Here is a 17,448-nt window from a genome sequence, read left to right on the forward strand (position 1 = left end):
TGCTTCTTCCATCTCCCAAAGGCTCCAACCACCAGTGGGCAAGCACTGCCTTGAGCTGGGCCACCAGTTCCATCCCAGCCTGGCCCAGCCTTCACAGAGGTATCCAGGTGTCCCACCTCACCTGCACCCAGGGCTAGGGTTCTGATGAATCCATATCCAGCCTAAAACTGAGGTTGCTGAGGCAGGAGCTTTTGCTCTGTTTCAGTGCTTGGTTATTCTCATTTACCAAAAAAAGTGATGCCTTATTTCCTATTGAATTTGCCTAATTATTTCTCTGCTGGCTTTCCAGTGGCAACACTTGTGCTGCCAGTGCCTGCCAGAAGCTTTGATCAAACTCTTGTAGGTCGATTACCAAGATTCACTTATAAAAGTTGTACATCAAATACAAATAGAACATCTCCCCCAAACCCAGTAGTCATTATTGTGGTGACATGGTAATTTGCATTTTATTTCCTTGTTTAAAAAAAAAGAAAAAGTTTTTGTGATAAACCCTGTTAAAGGTACTTCAAAGGCAGCAGAGCCAGGGAGCAGCTGTGTGGGTTGGAGTGGCTCTGGAGAAGTTTGCTGAGGCTTTCCCAGCATGGTGTCCGTGCCTGTGGCTCTGGGGAAAATACAGATATTTTCCGACAAGTTTAACTGAGTGCCTCTCACTGGGGTGGTGGGAGGAGAAGAGAGGGTGACGAATGGCCTGGGGAGGGGACCCAGGACCTCATTCCAGGGGCTGCTCCCTGGGGAGAGATGAAGGAAGCCGGCAGGACCCTGCTCCGCAGAGCTGTTGGCAGCGTTCCGGTGCCTCCCGCCACGCTCCCTGGCTCTGCAGCCAGCCAGACACATTCCCTCCTGCATCCAGAGCCAGCGTTCTGAGCGCCGGCCATTTTCCAGGGAAGAGCAGATCTGCCAAGCGCTACCTTAAGAAAAGTTATGCATGACCATATTTAAGGAAGCGGGAGGGGGTGTGCGCTGGCCCCGTCCCAGGGCTCCGCGCCAGCCTGGCCTCGACGCCCGTGCTCGGTGCCGGCCGAGCTCGCAGGTGTCCGGACGCTTCTCCTCCGAGCCAGCCATCGCCTCGACACCTCCCGCAAATGCTTAGCTTCTTCTGGCTGAGGTGAGGGCTGTGGGGAGCCGGGGACAAGGGGGGGAACCCCACAGCTGAGTGAGCGTGAGCCAGTGTCTGGCGCTGCTGCAGAGTTCCACTCCCAGCAGTGGAGCGGTGGCTTGTCCTGGCTTGCGTCGGTGCTGGGCAGCTCTGCCAGGGGGAAGGTGTGGAGTGAAAGCCCTTTGTGCCCCTCTGGTCGCCCGGGTGATGCTTTGTTGCCCGTGGGGTTTGCACTGAGGTGTGCTGGTGCTCCACTTCGGTCGGCACTGGCGACTTGTCAACGGGGACGTGGCACCCTCCGGCTGCAACAGGGACAGTGGGGGAGGGTTGGCTTGAATCAGCTTTTTTTTTCGCTTAAAAGCAGGGGCAGATATTTGGGAAGCATGGGCACAGGGCTGTGGGGAATGGTGGTGCCAGGATGGCAGAGGGGTGTACTGGGTCTGGTTGGGGCAGTGTGGGTGGCTGGGTGGCACAATGTTGCACTGGTCTTCACCTCCATGGTCTCAACTGAGGTGGTCTTGGCCATGGTAACTGCCATGGTGGAGGCCACCACGGTAGAGACTACTGCACCACCTGGGTAGTTTTCGCCCCAGGGGTCTCAACCATGGTGACCCCCACAGTGGAGACCACCACAGTGGAGACCTCCAGGGTGTAAACCATCTTGGTCTCCACTATGGTGGTTTCCAGCTTGGTGAGCTTGACTGTGGTGGTCTTAACCCCAGTTGTATTGATGTTATGGCAATCTCCACCCTGGGAGTGCCGTGGGTGGCAGGGCAAAGGTGCGTGGGCTGGGTGATGCTGTTGGATGTACCCATGCATGTGAATTTTGGCCCTCTCGGGGTTTGCAGTTGTGCCAGGGTGACACGTGGCTCTGCTCTCCCCCTGGGCCAGAGCCAGACCTTTGTCCCCTGGGACACTCCCTGAGGGACTTCACCCCTGTGCTGGCAAACCAGCACCAGCCTTCCTGGGAGCCTCACGGGAGCTGCAGAGAGCATCTGGGCAGGGGTATGGATGGGGCTGCGGGCATGGCCGGGGCTGGGGATGCTTCACTCTGTGATGGAAAGGGATGTGAGGGGACTGGAGAGGTCCCTGCTGCGCTCACCCTGAATTAAGCTTTCCCATGGGTGATGGTTGTAAAGCCCTGACCCCTCGTAAGAGGAGTCATTCTGCATCTTCCCATTGCCTTTAACCCTTGGTTTGTACTTTCCTGGCCTCATGCCTGGCTTTGCTCTGTGAACTCTTGGGAAACGTGATGTATGGTGCCAAAAATACCACTTGCAGGGTGCCCTGGCCTTTCTCCTGGGCCGGCTGCCCTCCTGGGGTCCCACTGAGACCAACTGCAGGGAACCGCTGTGTTTCCTCACTTATGTTTCCTCAACTGTGCGGTGACCCAGCAATTCAGTCCATTTTGTCCCACTGGGTCTTATCTTGGGGACCCAACACCATCCTGATGGGCATGGGGTGATGGAGTTGAGCTGTTCTGGGTGTCTCTGTTGCCACTTACCAGTGGGGGTCCCACGGGACGAGACATCTCCCCTTGCACAAAACCTGCCTGTCTCATCCCTGGGAGCACCAGGGCTTTGCCCCTGCTGGCACTGGGACTGTCAGGCCGGGTCTCAGGGGATGGAGAGCCCTCACTGCCCTGTGGAGATGGCAGAATTTCCCAAAGTAGGTCAGGTTAATTTTTTAACACGTGCAGATTTGCTTGTTACCATGGATATTGCTCAATTATACACCAATAATCCCCCATGAGAACTTCATTGTTGCCGCTTTCTTCCCCTCCATCTCCCCCCTTTTTTTTTCTTCAAATATTTCCAGGGAGGGGTAAGGTTGAGGGGCTGGGGTGGGAGTAGGAGGCAGAGCCAGGCCAGGAAAAATGGGGATTAGGTGTTTGGGAGGCAGCAGCGGGATGATGGGAGAGCTCTGAGGGCAGGCAGGGGTGGCTTGAGGTGTGAGGCTGCCCCACTCTGCCCAAAGCCCCCCACAGCCCAGCACCGGTGACCCCAGTTTCACCCTTGTCTGTCCCTCTCATCCACTGCTTGGGGGTGGCTAAAGCAAACCCCCTGCTTCCACTAGGTTCAAGGATTTGAGGTACAATCACTCTTCTGCATCCTTGCCTGGCATCATCCCAGGGGCTGTGGAACCCAACAGGGTTTACAATGAAGACTTTCAAGCTGGTGGTCCCCTTACGATTCCCAAAAAGGCTGGCACCCAGTTCAGCAGCAGAGACCTTCCCTAGAGCTTGTGGGTGTTTTGCTGCTGTGGGACACAGGGAATAGGAGAGCTGTGGGATCTCTCTCCCTTGATATTTGCAGATTCCTTGGAATGTCTCCCCCACTGTGCCCTCCCTGGTTTGCTCTGTGGGCTCCTTATGCCTTCGGCAGTGCAGAAACCGAGCATGGCAGGAAGCAAGAAAAATATTATATTGGAAGAGATTTTTTCCTAATGCAAACTTTTTCTTTTTTTTTTGGATAGAAGTGGGTCACTCAAGGGGTGACAGAGTAAGAGCATCATCGCCTGGGTACTGCATCCCGTTGCCATGGTGACCTGAGGGCTGCATCAGTCAACAGCTTTAAAAATGTGACAGTTGAGTGAGGCTGAAGATTTTAATGAGGACAGACACTTGCTTGCTTAGTTTCGATAACAAATACTCCATAAATACTCACTGGCTGGATGGTTCCACGTCTCTGGAGCGTGGCTGGGGTGCTCCCCTTCCCCAGGGTGGGAGTGTGGGCTGGGGCTGCCTGGGAAATAGCAGGGGGATGATGCAAAGCAGACAGCTCTGTTTTTTTCCCCCTCCTGCTAACGCAACCCAGGGGACAAGCTGACACGATTGCCGAGCCAGGAGCAGGTTTGGGTTTCCAAGGAATGTCCCTCAGGCGCTGTCTGCTGTGGCTATGGGGTGTAACAGGACCGCCCCTAGCCACCGATTGTGCCTGCAATTAGGGAGCAAACCCATTTTGCTAAACAGGACAGTAACCCTTGCACTGGGCTCTTGTAAGGGTGGGTGAGCCATAAGGAAGCTCCTAGGCCTCCATAACAAGGCTGGAGAGGTCATGGGGCTGGGAAAACAAAACACGGTGCCAATGGGGCAAGGGTGGGAGGCTGTGAGAGGCTCAGTGGTGCCATTTACATCTGTAGGTGACCTGAGAACCCTTGTTTTGTACCAGTGCTATGTGATGCCCCAACCTCAGCCCCTGCAAAGGGCTGAGGGTGCAGGAGGCAAACCTGCAGCTTCCACTTTTTTAACCCTGTGCTAAAATCAGTCAATCCCACACCTTGGGAAAGGAGCTGCTGCCTCCAGCAGCCTGGTTGTACCTGCGTGGGAGAGGGATGTGTGCTGGGAAGCTGAAGGCATGCCAAGGGCCCAGCGGTGTTGTGTTTAAAAGCAAACTGTAAATATAAAGCCCCTTCCACTTATGTTTTGCTGCAGCTCCCACTCTGCCTTTCCTTGCAATGCCACCACGATGTCCAACTGGGACCCAGTCACCATGCGTGTGGCCTGGGAGCCTGAGGGCACCCAAGGACACACAGTGCCCTTGTGGAATGCCAGGGCTTCAGAGACAGAGGGGCTGGAGCACAGCACAGTGGCGTTGCTGGCATTGTGTGCTTCCCATTTGCTGCCCCTAGTACCACCCGTGAACAGCCTGAGCCCTGCCCACTGCCAAAAATATGCTCCTGGCTGTCTTGTGACTGCGGCGGTGTCACCACTCTGGCCAGGGGAGCTTCAAGGCACAGTCCTCTCTCACGTGTAGCAACACGGGGAAGCACTGACGCAGCATCACTGATGGAGGGATGGGCCATGACCCTGTGCCCTGGGCTCGGTCCAGCACCCTAAAATAGCTGGACTCTTTCATCGCAGCCAGTGAGCATGGGTCCTGACCCCCAAGGAATGGCAGGCACCAGTCCCGGTTCTGCCCTTCTCTGTTTCGGCTCGGGCAGCTCCCTAATAGGTGCTGGTGAGGGGTAAGTGGTGCGGCGAGGGACGTCAGCTTGGGATGTGGGGACAGGGTGTGACAACCCGACACACACACTGTCTTGTCCCTGCTGGGAAACAGCCACTCCCGATCTGCCAGTCCTGCTGTAACCAGAGCCACTCTTCTGCTTTCCAGGTGTCTCTTAAAAATGGTCAAGGGGAATATTGTAGTCCCTGAAGAGATCTTGAACTTCTGTTGCAATGGCCTCCAGGTACCCCCCATGCCGTGCAACTAACCCCAGGGCTCCCCAGTTGTGCCAGTGGCTACTAACCAAGGCAAATGCCATCCTGTGCCAGGAGCTGCTCCCAGACCTGCACTGGCCCCAGTTGCATCTGCTCCCCATCAGCACCCCTGCCTGTGTGCTAGCTACCTCAGGGTCAGAGCTTTTCCCATGGGTAGCAACTTTTCCCCTAAAATTCAGGAATGTCAAACACCAGGAAAATGACCATTGGGATCTCCAGCCAGGCTGTCTGCTCGCTCTGCAGCAGGCAGCTTTGGAGCTCTTTGCATTGCTGGCTCGAACCCCAGAGCCTGCTGGCTTCCTGAAATAGCTCTGTGGTACTTGTGTAGGCGCCTCTGCACACCGGGAAGCAGCTTGGGAGGTTCACAGAGGGGTTTGGAGCCCACTGGAGGGGCTCTGGTGGCCGAGGGTCCATCTCACTGTGGGATGGGGGGCCCTTTACCGTAGGCTTGGCTTGACGCGCTCGCCACCGTCTCCGCTGAGGCGAGGTTTGTGCTGTTCCTGGGATGTCGTGTACCAGTAGCTATGGAAACAGAGGTTTGACCCGCTGGAGAAAAATGCTATTCTGAGAGGCAGTGAGCTCAGGGTAGTCGGGAAAGCTTCATTTTCAGCATAAACCGGTCTTTGAAAGAATCCAGGCAAAGCAAAGGGCAGAGAAGCTGCTGCAGTGGGACTCTTCAACAAGTGCTGTGAGCAGGAGCCGCAGTGGGAGCAGAAAGCGGAAGGAAGGGCTGTGACGAAGCCCAGACAACTCTTCGTGTCTCCTTAATTACTCACTGGGCTAACTGAGTTCACCCCTTGTGTAACACGACTCACTTGACATCTCATCTGCTATTTTCCTTGCCAGCACCGCCACAGTAGCAGCTTCTCTCTCCCATCCTGCCTCGCACGGGGGTGCCAGGGGAGCTGCTCTGTGCCCAGCAAATGGCCAAGCCAACAGGGAACATATTTTACTGCCCTGGATGCTTCTCCTCTGCTGCTTGTACCACATAGCTTTCACTGTTTTCTTTGGCAAAGGGGGGTGTTGGTGGAACGTGTGGAACACTGCTACATACCCAACCACAGGAGAGTGAACCCAGCCTGTGCTGCAGCACCCTAAAAATTAAGCTGTTAGGGGAGAAAAATTTCTTCACAGAGAACTGATTGACTTAGGGAGGGGTTTTGCATGGGTTTTGGGAGGAAGCAGTGGGGTTTGGTGATAAATGGCCTGGAAACCATGGAGCTTTTTTTAGAGGGATTTTTTTCCTTTTGGCTGTGGGAACTATGTATTTGGCAAGGACTGGGTGGATTTTGGTGGTGTCCAGGGATATGCAGGGCTGGGGTTTTTCTGGATCAGTGAGGGGAGTGGGCTTCATGGTCACTGCTGTCTTGGGGGTTTGGTTAAAACGGAGCTCTTGTCCCACCAGGGCTCAACCTCTCCACCACGTTCCCAGGAGCCAGGGGAGCGGGAGGAGGCACCAGGGGCCATGGCGAGCCCCTTGCCTGCCCGCAACCCCACCGAGGTGCAGATGAGCCAGCTGGTGCTGCCCTGCCACACCAATCACCGCAATGAGCTCAGCACTGGCCAGCTGCTCAAGTGGATCGACACGGCCGCCTGCCTCTCCGGTAAGCCATCCTATCCCTCTGGAGCCATCGTCCTGCTGGGCTGGGAGGGAATGACCAGGCAGTGTCCCCAGGAGCCAGCTTATCAGCAGCATGCCTGGCAGTCCAGCACTGTCCCTCAGAGTGACGCCAGCTGGGGACCCCACATCATGCCATTTTGCTGAGTAATTAGAGAGCAAACAAGAAGGGGAGGAGATGTGCACTGCAGCATGCATGCTGGCTTAGGAATGGATCAAAATCCACGCCAACTTCTTTCAAAATGCTGCCCTTTTCCTTGCCTGGTGTGCAGGGCATGGAGAGACCAGGCCAGTGACATCCCCAGCATCCTAGCAGCAGCCAGAAGGGAATGGGCTCCTCAGCGGGAAGTGATGGAGCTCACCAGCTTGGCTGCCCCACCAAGCACAGGGGGGTTATGACAGGAAACAGGTTCAATTCTGCAGTTTGATGAGGTTCCCACAGCAGTTTTGCAGTTTGAGGTTCCTGGAGTCCCAATGGAAAGTGAGACCGGCAGAGCGGCTTTAAAATATTTGCTATGTATGGGGAGATGGTATTGGCTGCTGGTGCATCCCCACAGCTGCAAACACACGAAGGGAAGGCAAACAGCAGGACAACGTGCCTCCCAGTTATACTCGCAGCACACCCTCCAAACCTTTAAACATCTGCAAATCCATGCTGCTGTGGGAGGAGAAACCCCAAATCCCACTCTTGTCCCCCATAGATGCAGCAGTGGACATGAGCAGGGAAGGGATGCTGGCTGGGGTGTCACCAGTGTAACCAGCCATGGGGCAAAGGAGCGCACTTGCCCCTCTAACCCTCGACGTGTTGCTGCAGGTTGCTGATGCAGTTTGTTTTTCCCTTCCAGCCGAGAGACACGCTGGCTGCCCGTGCGTCACAGCTTCTATGGATGATATCTATTTTGAGCATACCATTAGGTAAATACTTGGTGCTCCAACAGGGCATGTGCAAGGAAATGGAGGGGTTTTTCCCATCTGCCGGGTGCAATGTGGACAGTGGGGCTGGAGCTGGAACAGGGAGCAGCGTGTTTGGGAGAGGAGGAGATGTGGTGGCAGTGCCAGGCTCACAGGCCAGCCAGGGATTGAGGCTCCATCTCCACCGCAGCGCTGAGGACTGACTGTCTGCTCTGATTTATCCTCTGTCTGGGTGCCTGGAGAGCTCCTACTGGGTTGGCTTCTTCCCGGTATTTCCCCCAACGCCAGCTCCTCCCTGGCTTTGTTTAAGAAGCAACTCTGATTTAGTGCTCTGGAAAACTCAAATCTTGCAAATCGTGCCTCTCTAGTGGCCATGTGGGTGGCTGGGGCGTGGTGGGGCTCCCCCACCCACCGGGTGCTGGGGGAGGTGGGACCTCCCTGCACATCACTTTGTGAGATGCATCAGGCTGGGTTTTGCTTGGCCAAACTCCCCTCACAGGCTTGTCCTGGCAGCCTCTGGGTGCTGTCCCTGCACCCTGACATAGGCAGCCCCAGGGCTGCTGTGTGGCAGGGGACAACATTTCTCTACATCCCTGCCATGTAGTATAGGATCCGTGCAGTATAGGATCCCTTGCAGTACAGGATCTACACTGTCCAGCCATTCCCTGCTGTGCAGGTCTGCCTGCTGGTGCAGGGACCAATGTGGGCACCCAGGGCTGGCACTGGGGTCCCCAGCTGTCAGCTGATTTATTTCACCCTGGGAAGTCCGACTCACTCTTGGGTTTCACCGTCATTCCCAGGAAATGCTGAACTCCCACTTTTGCCCTCTCATACTGGATGCTGGTGGGTTGGTGGAGATGAGCTGCCCATTGCCCTGGCCTCAGCTCCATGACAAATCCACAGTGTGGGGACGTGGTGCAGCCCTGATGCCACCTCCCACTGGCAGAAGTGGCACCACTGGGGTTGATACCCTGCCACATGGCTCCAGCTCCCAGGGCAGCTGGGAAGCTTTGCCTGGGAAGCTTTTCCCCATGGGTTTCGGGAGCAGGATGACAGATGCAAGCCCTGCTCCGCAGCATTACATCAAGCCCTGAAAAGCATTTGTCTCTCCTCAGGGAAGAGTTGGGCACTACTCCAAGGGGTCAGGGAATTTGTGCTGCTCCTGGCTCAGATCCCATTTGCTGTGGTCCAGCTTAAGGCTCCAAGCAAGGGGCCTGGCAGGGATTTCCCGCAGAGCTGTTGGAGGGCAGAGGAGCTTTATGTGGTGTTTGTTGTTGGCTCTTCTCCTCATCCAGCTGTTTGTGCTTTCTGCTTCCCTCCCGCTGTGGGGGAGAGGCAGGGAGGAGCTGTAGATGCCTGGGGGCACGGAGGAGACCCCAAAACATCACTGGCTTAAAACTCATCAGCTGTGCAGCAGATCGTCCCCGTCCCTCTGCCCTGCCATGTGGAAGTGCGGCCTCCCGGGATGATTGCACGTACCTTTGAGCCAGGCTTTGTGTGGCTTTTATGGCCCTGGCTTGTACTGTTTGATAAGGAGAGAGAAGATAAAGTATTTTTGGGGCTATGTATCAACATCTGGGGCTGCCAGCATGCCTTCCTGGCCCCCTGCCCTTGCATGCCCCTCACCTCAAATCCATCCGGAGCATCCGTGTGGCCGCTTCCATCGCCTCTAACCCTCTTCCCCCATCTTGCTTTCTCTTTTTGCACCAGCCAGCTGTATCTAAGCCCTGCTGGGCAGCGAGACGGGAGGAGCGGTGTCTGGTACGGATGTTTGCAGCCCTAGAGCAGCCAGTCTAACGCAGCTCTGCCGTGAGTTGGGAGCATTAACCCCACTGACGTGGCATGGCATGGCATGGTGAATGGAGGCTGCTCATGTAACCTTGCTAATGTTTTGGCTTGTCATTGGGCCCAGAGTCTGTGCTGGGGGATGGCTGGAGGCACCATCCCAGCCTCAGGCTGCCCCTGCTCCAGCCAGAGCCAACGTGCACAGTGTGTGGAGTAGCAGAGATCATTTGAAGCCAGAAGTCATGCAGGGGGGTAAGGGGAAAGTTACAGTGCTGAAGCACATGCTGACTCTTCCTTGCTTCTGGTTTTGAGCCCTCTATGGAGCAAACCTGCAGTGATGGTGGCAGCGTTTATTTTTCCAGGGTTTCCTAGCATTGGCCTCTTTTAGGGAATGAGGAATATTCCTGATTTAATAATGCATTTGATAAGACTGTTTGCTGTGGGTCTCACTAATAAGCTTCATTTGCTCATTTTGTGAGTACCAGTTTGGAGTAGGTTAGGCTGCAGAGCCAAAGTTGTCTGTGTGTTTGATCTGAAGCCTGCTGAGGGCACAGAGGAGAGCTCCTGGACTCTGCAAGCTGCAGTTTGCTGCCAGCAGATGTTCAATTTAAGAGATGGTGCAAAATGCCCCTGGCTGGATCCTGCCTCCTGCAATCTCCCAGTATCCCAAGGTTTCCATTGCTCTAGGGGGGCCCTGGAGAGGAGGAGGGACAGGAGCAGTCAAGATACCTGCAGCTTTGGGGCTGTGGCTGAGGGCCCGTGGGGAGGCCCCACGGCTGCTCCTGTTGTGCAGGACAGTGGATGCAAGGCTGGAGGAGCCGTTTGCTCTGGCAGGAGTGTGCATGTCTACATAGGCAGTGGGTGCCAAGCAAGTCTTTGGCACCTCCTCTGCTCAAGCACCCCAGACCTGGGGACCTACTTGCACACAGCTGCTCAGGGTGACATCTCACCAGCTGGGCTGGACAGGTGTGGGATCTCATGTCTCAAAGGTGGCTATGTCCTGCTGGCCATCCAGGATGGCCATCCTGCTGGCTATGTCCCTATGTCCTGCTGGCCATCCAGGATGTCCCACAGTCCCAGGAAGCCTTACCACAGTGGACAGTGGGCTGTAATGCTGTGTCACCTCAGTGGGAGCTGCTCGGTGGCCGTTTTCCCCCAGTAACCCCATGCACTTTCTCCTGTTTCTGTTTTTCAGTGTCGGGCAAGTTGTCAACATCAAAGCCAAAGTGAACCGAGCCTTTAACTCCAGCATGGAGGTTGGTGTGTGCCCCTCACCTTCACCCCCTGCCCCTGTCCTCCCTTGCTGTGCACCCACCCCCACCAGCCACACAGCCAAATGCCAAATCCCCAAATCCTCCTGCAGTTCCCAGCTTTGATCCCATGTGTGTATCCTCTCTGGCTGGCTCTGTCCAGGGGTGCTTGGTGGGATGTGGGTCCCTGGGGAGCAGAGCCGGCTCTCAGGGGTGCTGTGCCCTCTCCCAGGTGGGCATCCAAGTAAGCTATGAAGATCTGTGCAGCGGGAAGCACTGCAGTATCTGCAAGGCGTACGCCACCTTCGTGGCACAGGGCCCCTCTGGCAGCAAGGTGAGCATGGTGTCTTGGGGGGCTCAGTTGTCATCTGCACAGAGGCAGTAAGGAAATGGCCTCTCTGGGGCTGAGCTGGGTCTGGCTTTCCATCAGGACACTTTCTGCACACAGTAGGGTTGATGATCCCTTGTCCCGTGCTTGTGGGATGCAGCGTGGGGGCTCTGCCCACGTACAGTGGGCTTTAGGAGCCTGAAGGAGCCCTGCCTCCTCCAGCACCAGGACTGCACTGCCCCATCCCCTTTGCAGGTGAGGCTGAAGCCACTGACCCCACAGACGGAGGAGGAGAAGATCGAGTACAGCATCGCTGCTGAGCGCCGCCGCATGCGGCTGGCGCACAAGGACACCCTCAAGGACCTCCTCACCCGCAGCCGCCCTGACACCGGTACCGTGTCTCACAGCCTGGGTTTCCATCCCCAAAATAGCCCTGATGCCCACTGGTGACAATCCCCTTCCTCAGCAGGATGCTGATGGGGAACAGTGATGATCACCACGTGGAGGTTTGGGAAGGCCCTGGTCATGGCAGGGTGGGGATCAGCCCCACTATCCCAGACAGTGTGTGTGAGGTTGATGCAGTGGGAGGGCAGCTGTGAGGAGAGGGCGAAAGGGCTGGTGGGATGCTGGTAGTGGGGATCCCACTGGCCATCCAACATGCTGAACCCTGTTCTCTCAATGTGGCAGAGCTGGAGACGCGGGATGGCAGCGGGGCAGTGCCGGCGGAGAAAACGCGTGTGGAGAGTGTGGAGCTGGTGCTGCCTCCACACGCCAACCATCAGGGCAACACCTTCGGTGGGCAGATCATGGCCTGGATGGAGAACGTGGCCACTATTGCAGCCAGGTGACCCAAGAGAGATTCAGTGTAGGGGATGGTGTGCCTGGAGGGGACACATAGCCAGGGCAGAGTCTGACTGGGTGTGACCACAGTTGGGTTGTAGGGACCTTCCAAAGGGATGGTCCCTGGCACGTCACCCTTGGGCGATGCCATATAGGGAGTCCCACGGATGTGTAGAGCTGGGGGACCCCAGGGAAGGGTTGGCTCATTGTCCTTTCTCATGGCTGGCTTTGACAGTTGAAATCCAGGGGTGACGTTTTTTGGGGTCCTCTTGGTTCTGACAGGGTTGGGGAGGGTGTGCCATGGGGCCATGGCTGGGGAGTAACACCTGACCCTGCAGCCGGCTGTGCCATGCCCACCCCACACTGAGGGCCATCGAGATGTTCCACTTTCGGGGACCTTCGCAAGTTGGGGACCGCCTGGTGCTCAAAGCCATCGTCAACAATGCCTTCAAAAACAGGTGGGTGCTGGAAGCAGGAGGTCCCCATCCCACCTGGAGGGGTCCCCATCCCACCCTCCTGACAGCTCTCCGCACCCTCACCCCTTCTTCTCCGGCAGCATGGAGGTGGGGGTCAGCGCCGAGGCGTACGGTCGGGAGATGTCCGTCAGCCCGCGGCACATCAACAGCGCCTTCATGACCTTCGAGGTGCTGGACCAGGAGGGCCGGCCCCGCGTGCTGCCCATGGTGGCTCCCGAGCCAGGGGTAAGGATGGGCAGGGATGGCTTCTCTGGAATTCCCTGGACCCCTGGGAATCCCACTCAGCCCTGAGGGGCTCTCAGATTCACAGCAAAACAAATGCAGTTTTATGATGATGGAAATGAAATTGCTCAATCGCAAGTGAATTAAATGGATTGCTCGGTATAACTAATAAAATAAACCACTTGCCTGTGCGAGGATGGAGATGTATTAGCCATGCAAGGCTTAACAGAGCATTGCCTGCAAATTCCAGTTCATTTTTTCTATAATTTAGGGGAAGGAATGCAAACCTCTGAGGTTGTTTTTACTTTTCAAAGCATCCTAATCAATAATTTGCTCAGATCCAGATATTTAAGGAAATCTGTCATGTGAGCTTAGCAACAAAGCAAACTCAATCTCAGCTTCCCCTGGGCTGATCCTTGCCCACCTGCCTGATTTTTTGGATGCCTTAAAACTAGGATCTCCCTAGGATGATCCCTAGGAAGATCATCTCATGGCCAGAGTCAGGCTCCCTGAAACCTCATATCTACCTGCTTTAAAACACTGCACTAGCACTTTCTTCAAAACAGGCTGGCTTCTTTGGGGTTTTATTCACCCAAGAGAGGGCATTGGCAGGTGTAAGGGGACATGATTTGTGTTTCAGGGGCTGTTTGCAGCTTTGCAGCCACAATAAGGGTTTTCCCTAATGTGCCAGTGCCCATCATTGATCACACCGTGGTGGCAGTGCCCAAATAGCTCACAATTAATCACTAACCAGCACTGCAGTGTAGCTGGGGTGACAGCCAGTGAGTGCAGGGGCTTTACCTTCCAGCCCTTCCTGCTGCATATTTTTCCCACTCCCAAAAAGACAAATGATTGAGTTTTTTCCTCCTTTTCCTATTAACCTAATTGGCTTTTCCCATTTATCAGGATGGAGAAAGGAGGTACAGAGAAGCCAGTGCTAGGAAAAAAATTCGGCTGGACCGGTGAGCAGAAAAGCAAGTGGGATGTGGGTATGGAGGAGGGAGGAGAGAGTGGCTCAGCACTTGGGTGCAGGGACAGTCTGTGGGTTCTTTGTGTCCCATCATAAGGGAAACTGTTCCTTTCCTGCAGAAAATACGTCGTCTCCTGCAAACAGACCGAGGTACCACTCTCTGTGCCCTGGGATCAAAGCAACAAGGTAGGATGCTTCCCTGCAGGAGCCTCTGCCTCCTGCCCAACCTCCTGCCCCTGCTCTTGCCCCTGACATGCTGCCCCTGCCCCAGGTTTATCTGAGCTACAACAACGTCTCTGCGCTGAAGACACTCGTAGCCAAAACAAACTGGGCACTTGCCAGAGAAAAGGAAAAGGTACTAAACCCTGCCCCTTCCTCCTGAGCTGCCCCTCGCCCCCAAAGCATGGGCAACGTGGGGGCTTAGTGATGGGGAACACATCCCAACCGTGCCCTGTGCTCCCCAAGGTGAGGATGTACACGCTGGAGGAGGATAAATTCCTGTCCTTCCGCATCGAGATGTCTGTCTGCATCATGGCCAGCCAAGCCTTCTCCCTGCTCTCCAACCTGCGGCGCCGGCACGAGTGGGACAGTCACTATGCGTGAGTGCTGTGGGGCTCCTGGGCACGCAGCCCTTCCCAAAAATCACACTTCTAAATTTAGGGCTTGTGGTTGAGCATCCGTTTGGGCTTTCCCGGGAGCAAGTGTGTTGCCCTGGAGCCATGATTGCTCCTAGAGACCCTCCACTGCATGTCTCCATCCTGACTCTACCTGGGCTAATGGCTGCAGAAAACATTTATTTTGGGTCCCCCCAAATATTTTGGATCTGGTGGTGGGCTGTAAATGTGTAAGCCCCCAGATTTGGGGGGCACAGTGGGGTTTCTGTGACCGGTTGCCTCCCCTTGCAGGAGTGCTGAGCTTGTCCAGAAGGTAGATGACGATGACATGATCTACCACGTGGTGAGCCGGATGCACAGACAGGAGAGCAAGCTGCAGGACTTTGTCATCCTGGCGTCCCGGCGGAAACCCTGCAGCAAGGGGTAACTGTCCCTAGCCCGACTCCCTGCTTCCTGCCAGCTGAGCTGTGCCAGCTCACCTGGCCTCTCTCCTTCCCAGGGACCCCTATGTGGTGGCCTTTCGATCGGTGACACTGCCCACCCACCCCCCACGAGCTGAATACACACGTGGGGAGACGCTCTGCTCTGGTTTCTGCATTTGGCCGGAGTCAGAGGAGATGAGCAAGGTGGGATGCTGTGACCATGCTGTGGGGCCATGCTGCCCACACCCTGTTGGGGAGGCTCCTTCTTTCACACGTGCCCCTACTGACCATCTCCTGTGCCTCTCAGGTGGCTTACTACAACCAGGCTATGCCAGGGTACCTCAACTATGTCACCACCAACGTGGCAGGACTGTCCTCTGACATCTGTGCCACCTTTGAAGCCTGCGAGAAGTTCCTGCTGAAGAACAAAGAGGACCTGATCTCACGGCTGCGGGACTTCTAGAGCCACAGCACCCTGCTGACAGATGGACACAGATGAAGGGGCACCTCCATGGTGGAAGGGGATGTGGATGGTGGCACCCAGACCCTGCCTCCCTGGGACTTGGGGTGGAGGGGTATTACTGTACCACCTCATCCCTTTGCACTGACGTGTCATATCTTTTCTTCTTTCTTTTTTTTTTTAATTTTATTTAGAAATTTTATAAGCCGATGTACAGGACTTGGTTTTCTTGTTTACTTAACGCTACTTGAATCTTTATATGATCCAAAATCTCACTAAACCAGATTTTTTTTTTTTTACTGGTTCTTTGTGGGGGATTACTGGTTCCCTTTGAGGTAGTAAAGGAAGAGAGGGGGCAGTGATATGGAGAGAGTGCTCTACCCCTCCCCAGTGCAGGGGTGGCTGGCAGTGCATCCTGCTCTCCCAAGTGCTGCTTCTCTTCCCAGGCAGGGCTGACAAACAGCCCATGTTCCTGCCAGGATGAAATCCTACCCCATGGGGCTGTGGAAGCAATAGCAATAAAAGTGCATTGAAAGGAAAAATATCCGTATGTGCTCTGGGTGAGTGTCTGCTGTGGGGATTTGCTGTTTCGCTGCCTGGATGGCAAGAATGGAGCAGGGATTGTCCACCCACAGCACGCCCCAGGCAGGTGCCATTTCCCTGGGCGAGGAGAGGGACGGTGCTCCAACAGCTGCTGCCTGGGGCTCAGGTGGATGAGGGGGATCCTTTGAGGCAGGACTTCATGCTGTAGGAATGGGGTGTCAGCCGGTGCTCCATGAGAGTGGCTTTTGGATACTGCCTGGAGGCATTGCTACCATGCCTGGGGCAGACCTGTGGAGCTGCTCCTTCATCCCTGTCTGCTGGGTGCACCAACACCTTGAGATCTAGCCCCCAAACTGCCTCAGGGGCACTGAAAAAGCAAAAAAACAGACAAAGCCAAACTTTGTTTCCCGAAGTCTGAGATGCTCTGAGAAAGCCACTGGAATGCAGCAGGGATGTGGAAGTGCTACTCATCAGTCACAGCCCAGGGGACATCTGCCCTCAGCCACAGCCCTGTGGAGAGCCCCTTCCCAGGCCTTCCTGGGTCACACAGCCAGAGGTTTTCTGATGGAACTGATGTTCTGAAGGGCTTGCTGCCTGCTGGGAGGGGGACAAGCCCCAGGAGACCTTGGGCATGTAGAACTTTGCTTCCAGAGCCCCATGAACTTAAACCCAAGGATGGGTTTTGCAGAGCTTAACCATGAGCAAGTGATGATGATGCTGCTCTCAGGGTAAGATGAGGCCATGGGGTACCAAAAACATGCACAGGGTTCTTTTCCAGGCATCCCTGGGTGTTTTTTCCTTTCTGCAGCGTCCAGTCCTTAAAAAGGCACTTTACCACCCAAATTCCCCACCTAGTTTATAAGCAGAAGCTCCTGCCCCTCTCTTGCAGCCACTGGCCAGTGGCTCCTAACCCTGGGCTGGCTGTGGCCATAAACCCCTAATCTCTCTCGTATTTCCCATCATAAACATCTCAGATCAAGGCCTGGCATGGCTCTGCCCCAACCTCCACAAGATAAAGCCACCTCAGGCTGATCATAGTACAAAATTCAATTTTTATAGAGCCCTCTTATCTCCCAAAACTCAGAGCAATCCTGCCTTTTTATCACCAGGACCTGAGACATCCTTTCTACTTACCGTTAGGAATTGCTGCTGCTTGATTAAGTGGAGGGGATGATGCATTTGCCTGAACATTAAACTTTAGCTGACCTCTCCTTCTCCTTAAGTATTGCGCTTTTTACCTCTGCGAGGCCATGGTCAGCCCTGGCTCTGGCCTGGCTGGGTCCCTGGGGATGCAGGGTGATAGAGCAGGAGCGACCTGGGGGTGTGACAGAGCACTACAGTGGTGTGAAATGTTTCATGGTTTACGTACATTTGGAAAAAAATTGCAGTCCTGCAGCACCTGCTGGCCCTCAGGCATAGGGGAGCATGGACAGCAGGACTGCGTGGCTTGGAGCATCCCTGGAGCACCCAGCTCCACTGCCTAATCCCACAGCCAGTTCCCAAGGGAGGAGAGACCTGCTGGTGGGTGCATTCAGAGCAACCTGCCCTTACCAGCCTTTCCCAGAGCCCTCCCTTCCAAATCCACCACTCCAGGACCAAATCAGCAATCAATCACCATTTTTTTTATTCGCTTAAAAAAAGGGGAGTTACTCCCCTGCTCTGAACAACCTTCCCAGATGTGGCTCCTTTGCAC

At 55.3% G+C, this 17,448-nt stretch overlaps 1 protein-coding gene across 2 annotated transcripts; it reads left to right on the forward strand.

Moving 5' to 3' along the window:
• The first annotated feature begins 977 nt into the window (after window positions 1-977).
• On the forward strand, window positions 978-15,756 carry ACOT11 (acyl-CoA thioesterase 11). 2 transcript variants are annotated; one of them, XM_017805722.1, is made up of 17 exons: window positions 978-1,105; window positions 5,209-5,284; window positions 6,721-6,919; window positions 7,779-7,848; window positions 10,826-10,886; window positions 11,113-11,214; window positions 11,464-11,599; window positions 11,896-12,052; window positions 12,387-12,506; window positions 12,605-12,749; window positions 13,653-13,708; window positions 13,836-13,902; window positions 13,988-14,071; window positions 14,182-14,315; window positions 14,622-14,753; window positions 14,830-14,956; window positions 15,060-15,756. In XM_017805722.1, the coding sequence occupies exons 1-17, from the start codon at window positions 1,083-1,085 to the stop codon at window positions 15,213-15,215; spliced, it is 1,845 nt and encodes a 614-aa protein (XP_017661211.1). In that variant the 5' UTR covers window positions 978-1,082; the 3' UTR covers window positions 15,216-15,756. The 2 variants fall into 2 exon arrangements, with proteins under 2 accessions (XP_017661211.1, XP_017661212.1); XM_017805723.1 differs by lacking the exon at window positions 5,209-5,284 and adding an exon at window positions 9,556-9,606 and having other exon boundaries at window positions 989-1,105.
• The last annotated feature ends 1,692 nt before the right edge of the window (window positions 15,757-17,448 follow it).

Source organism: Lepidothrix coronata, unplaced genomic scaffold, assembly GCF_001604755.1.
Source record: "Lepidothrix coronata isolate B3197 unplaced genomic scaffold, Lepidothrix_coronata-1.0 Scaffold12, whole genome shotgun sequence".
NCBI classification, from domain to species: Eukaryota; Metazoa; Chordata; class Aves; order Passeriformes; family Pipridae; genus Lepidothrix; species Lepidothrix coronata.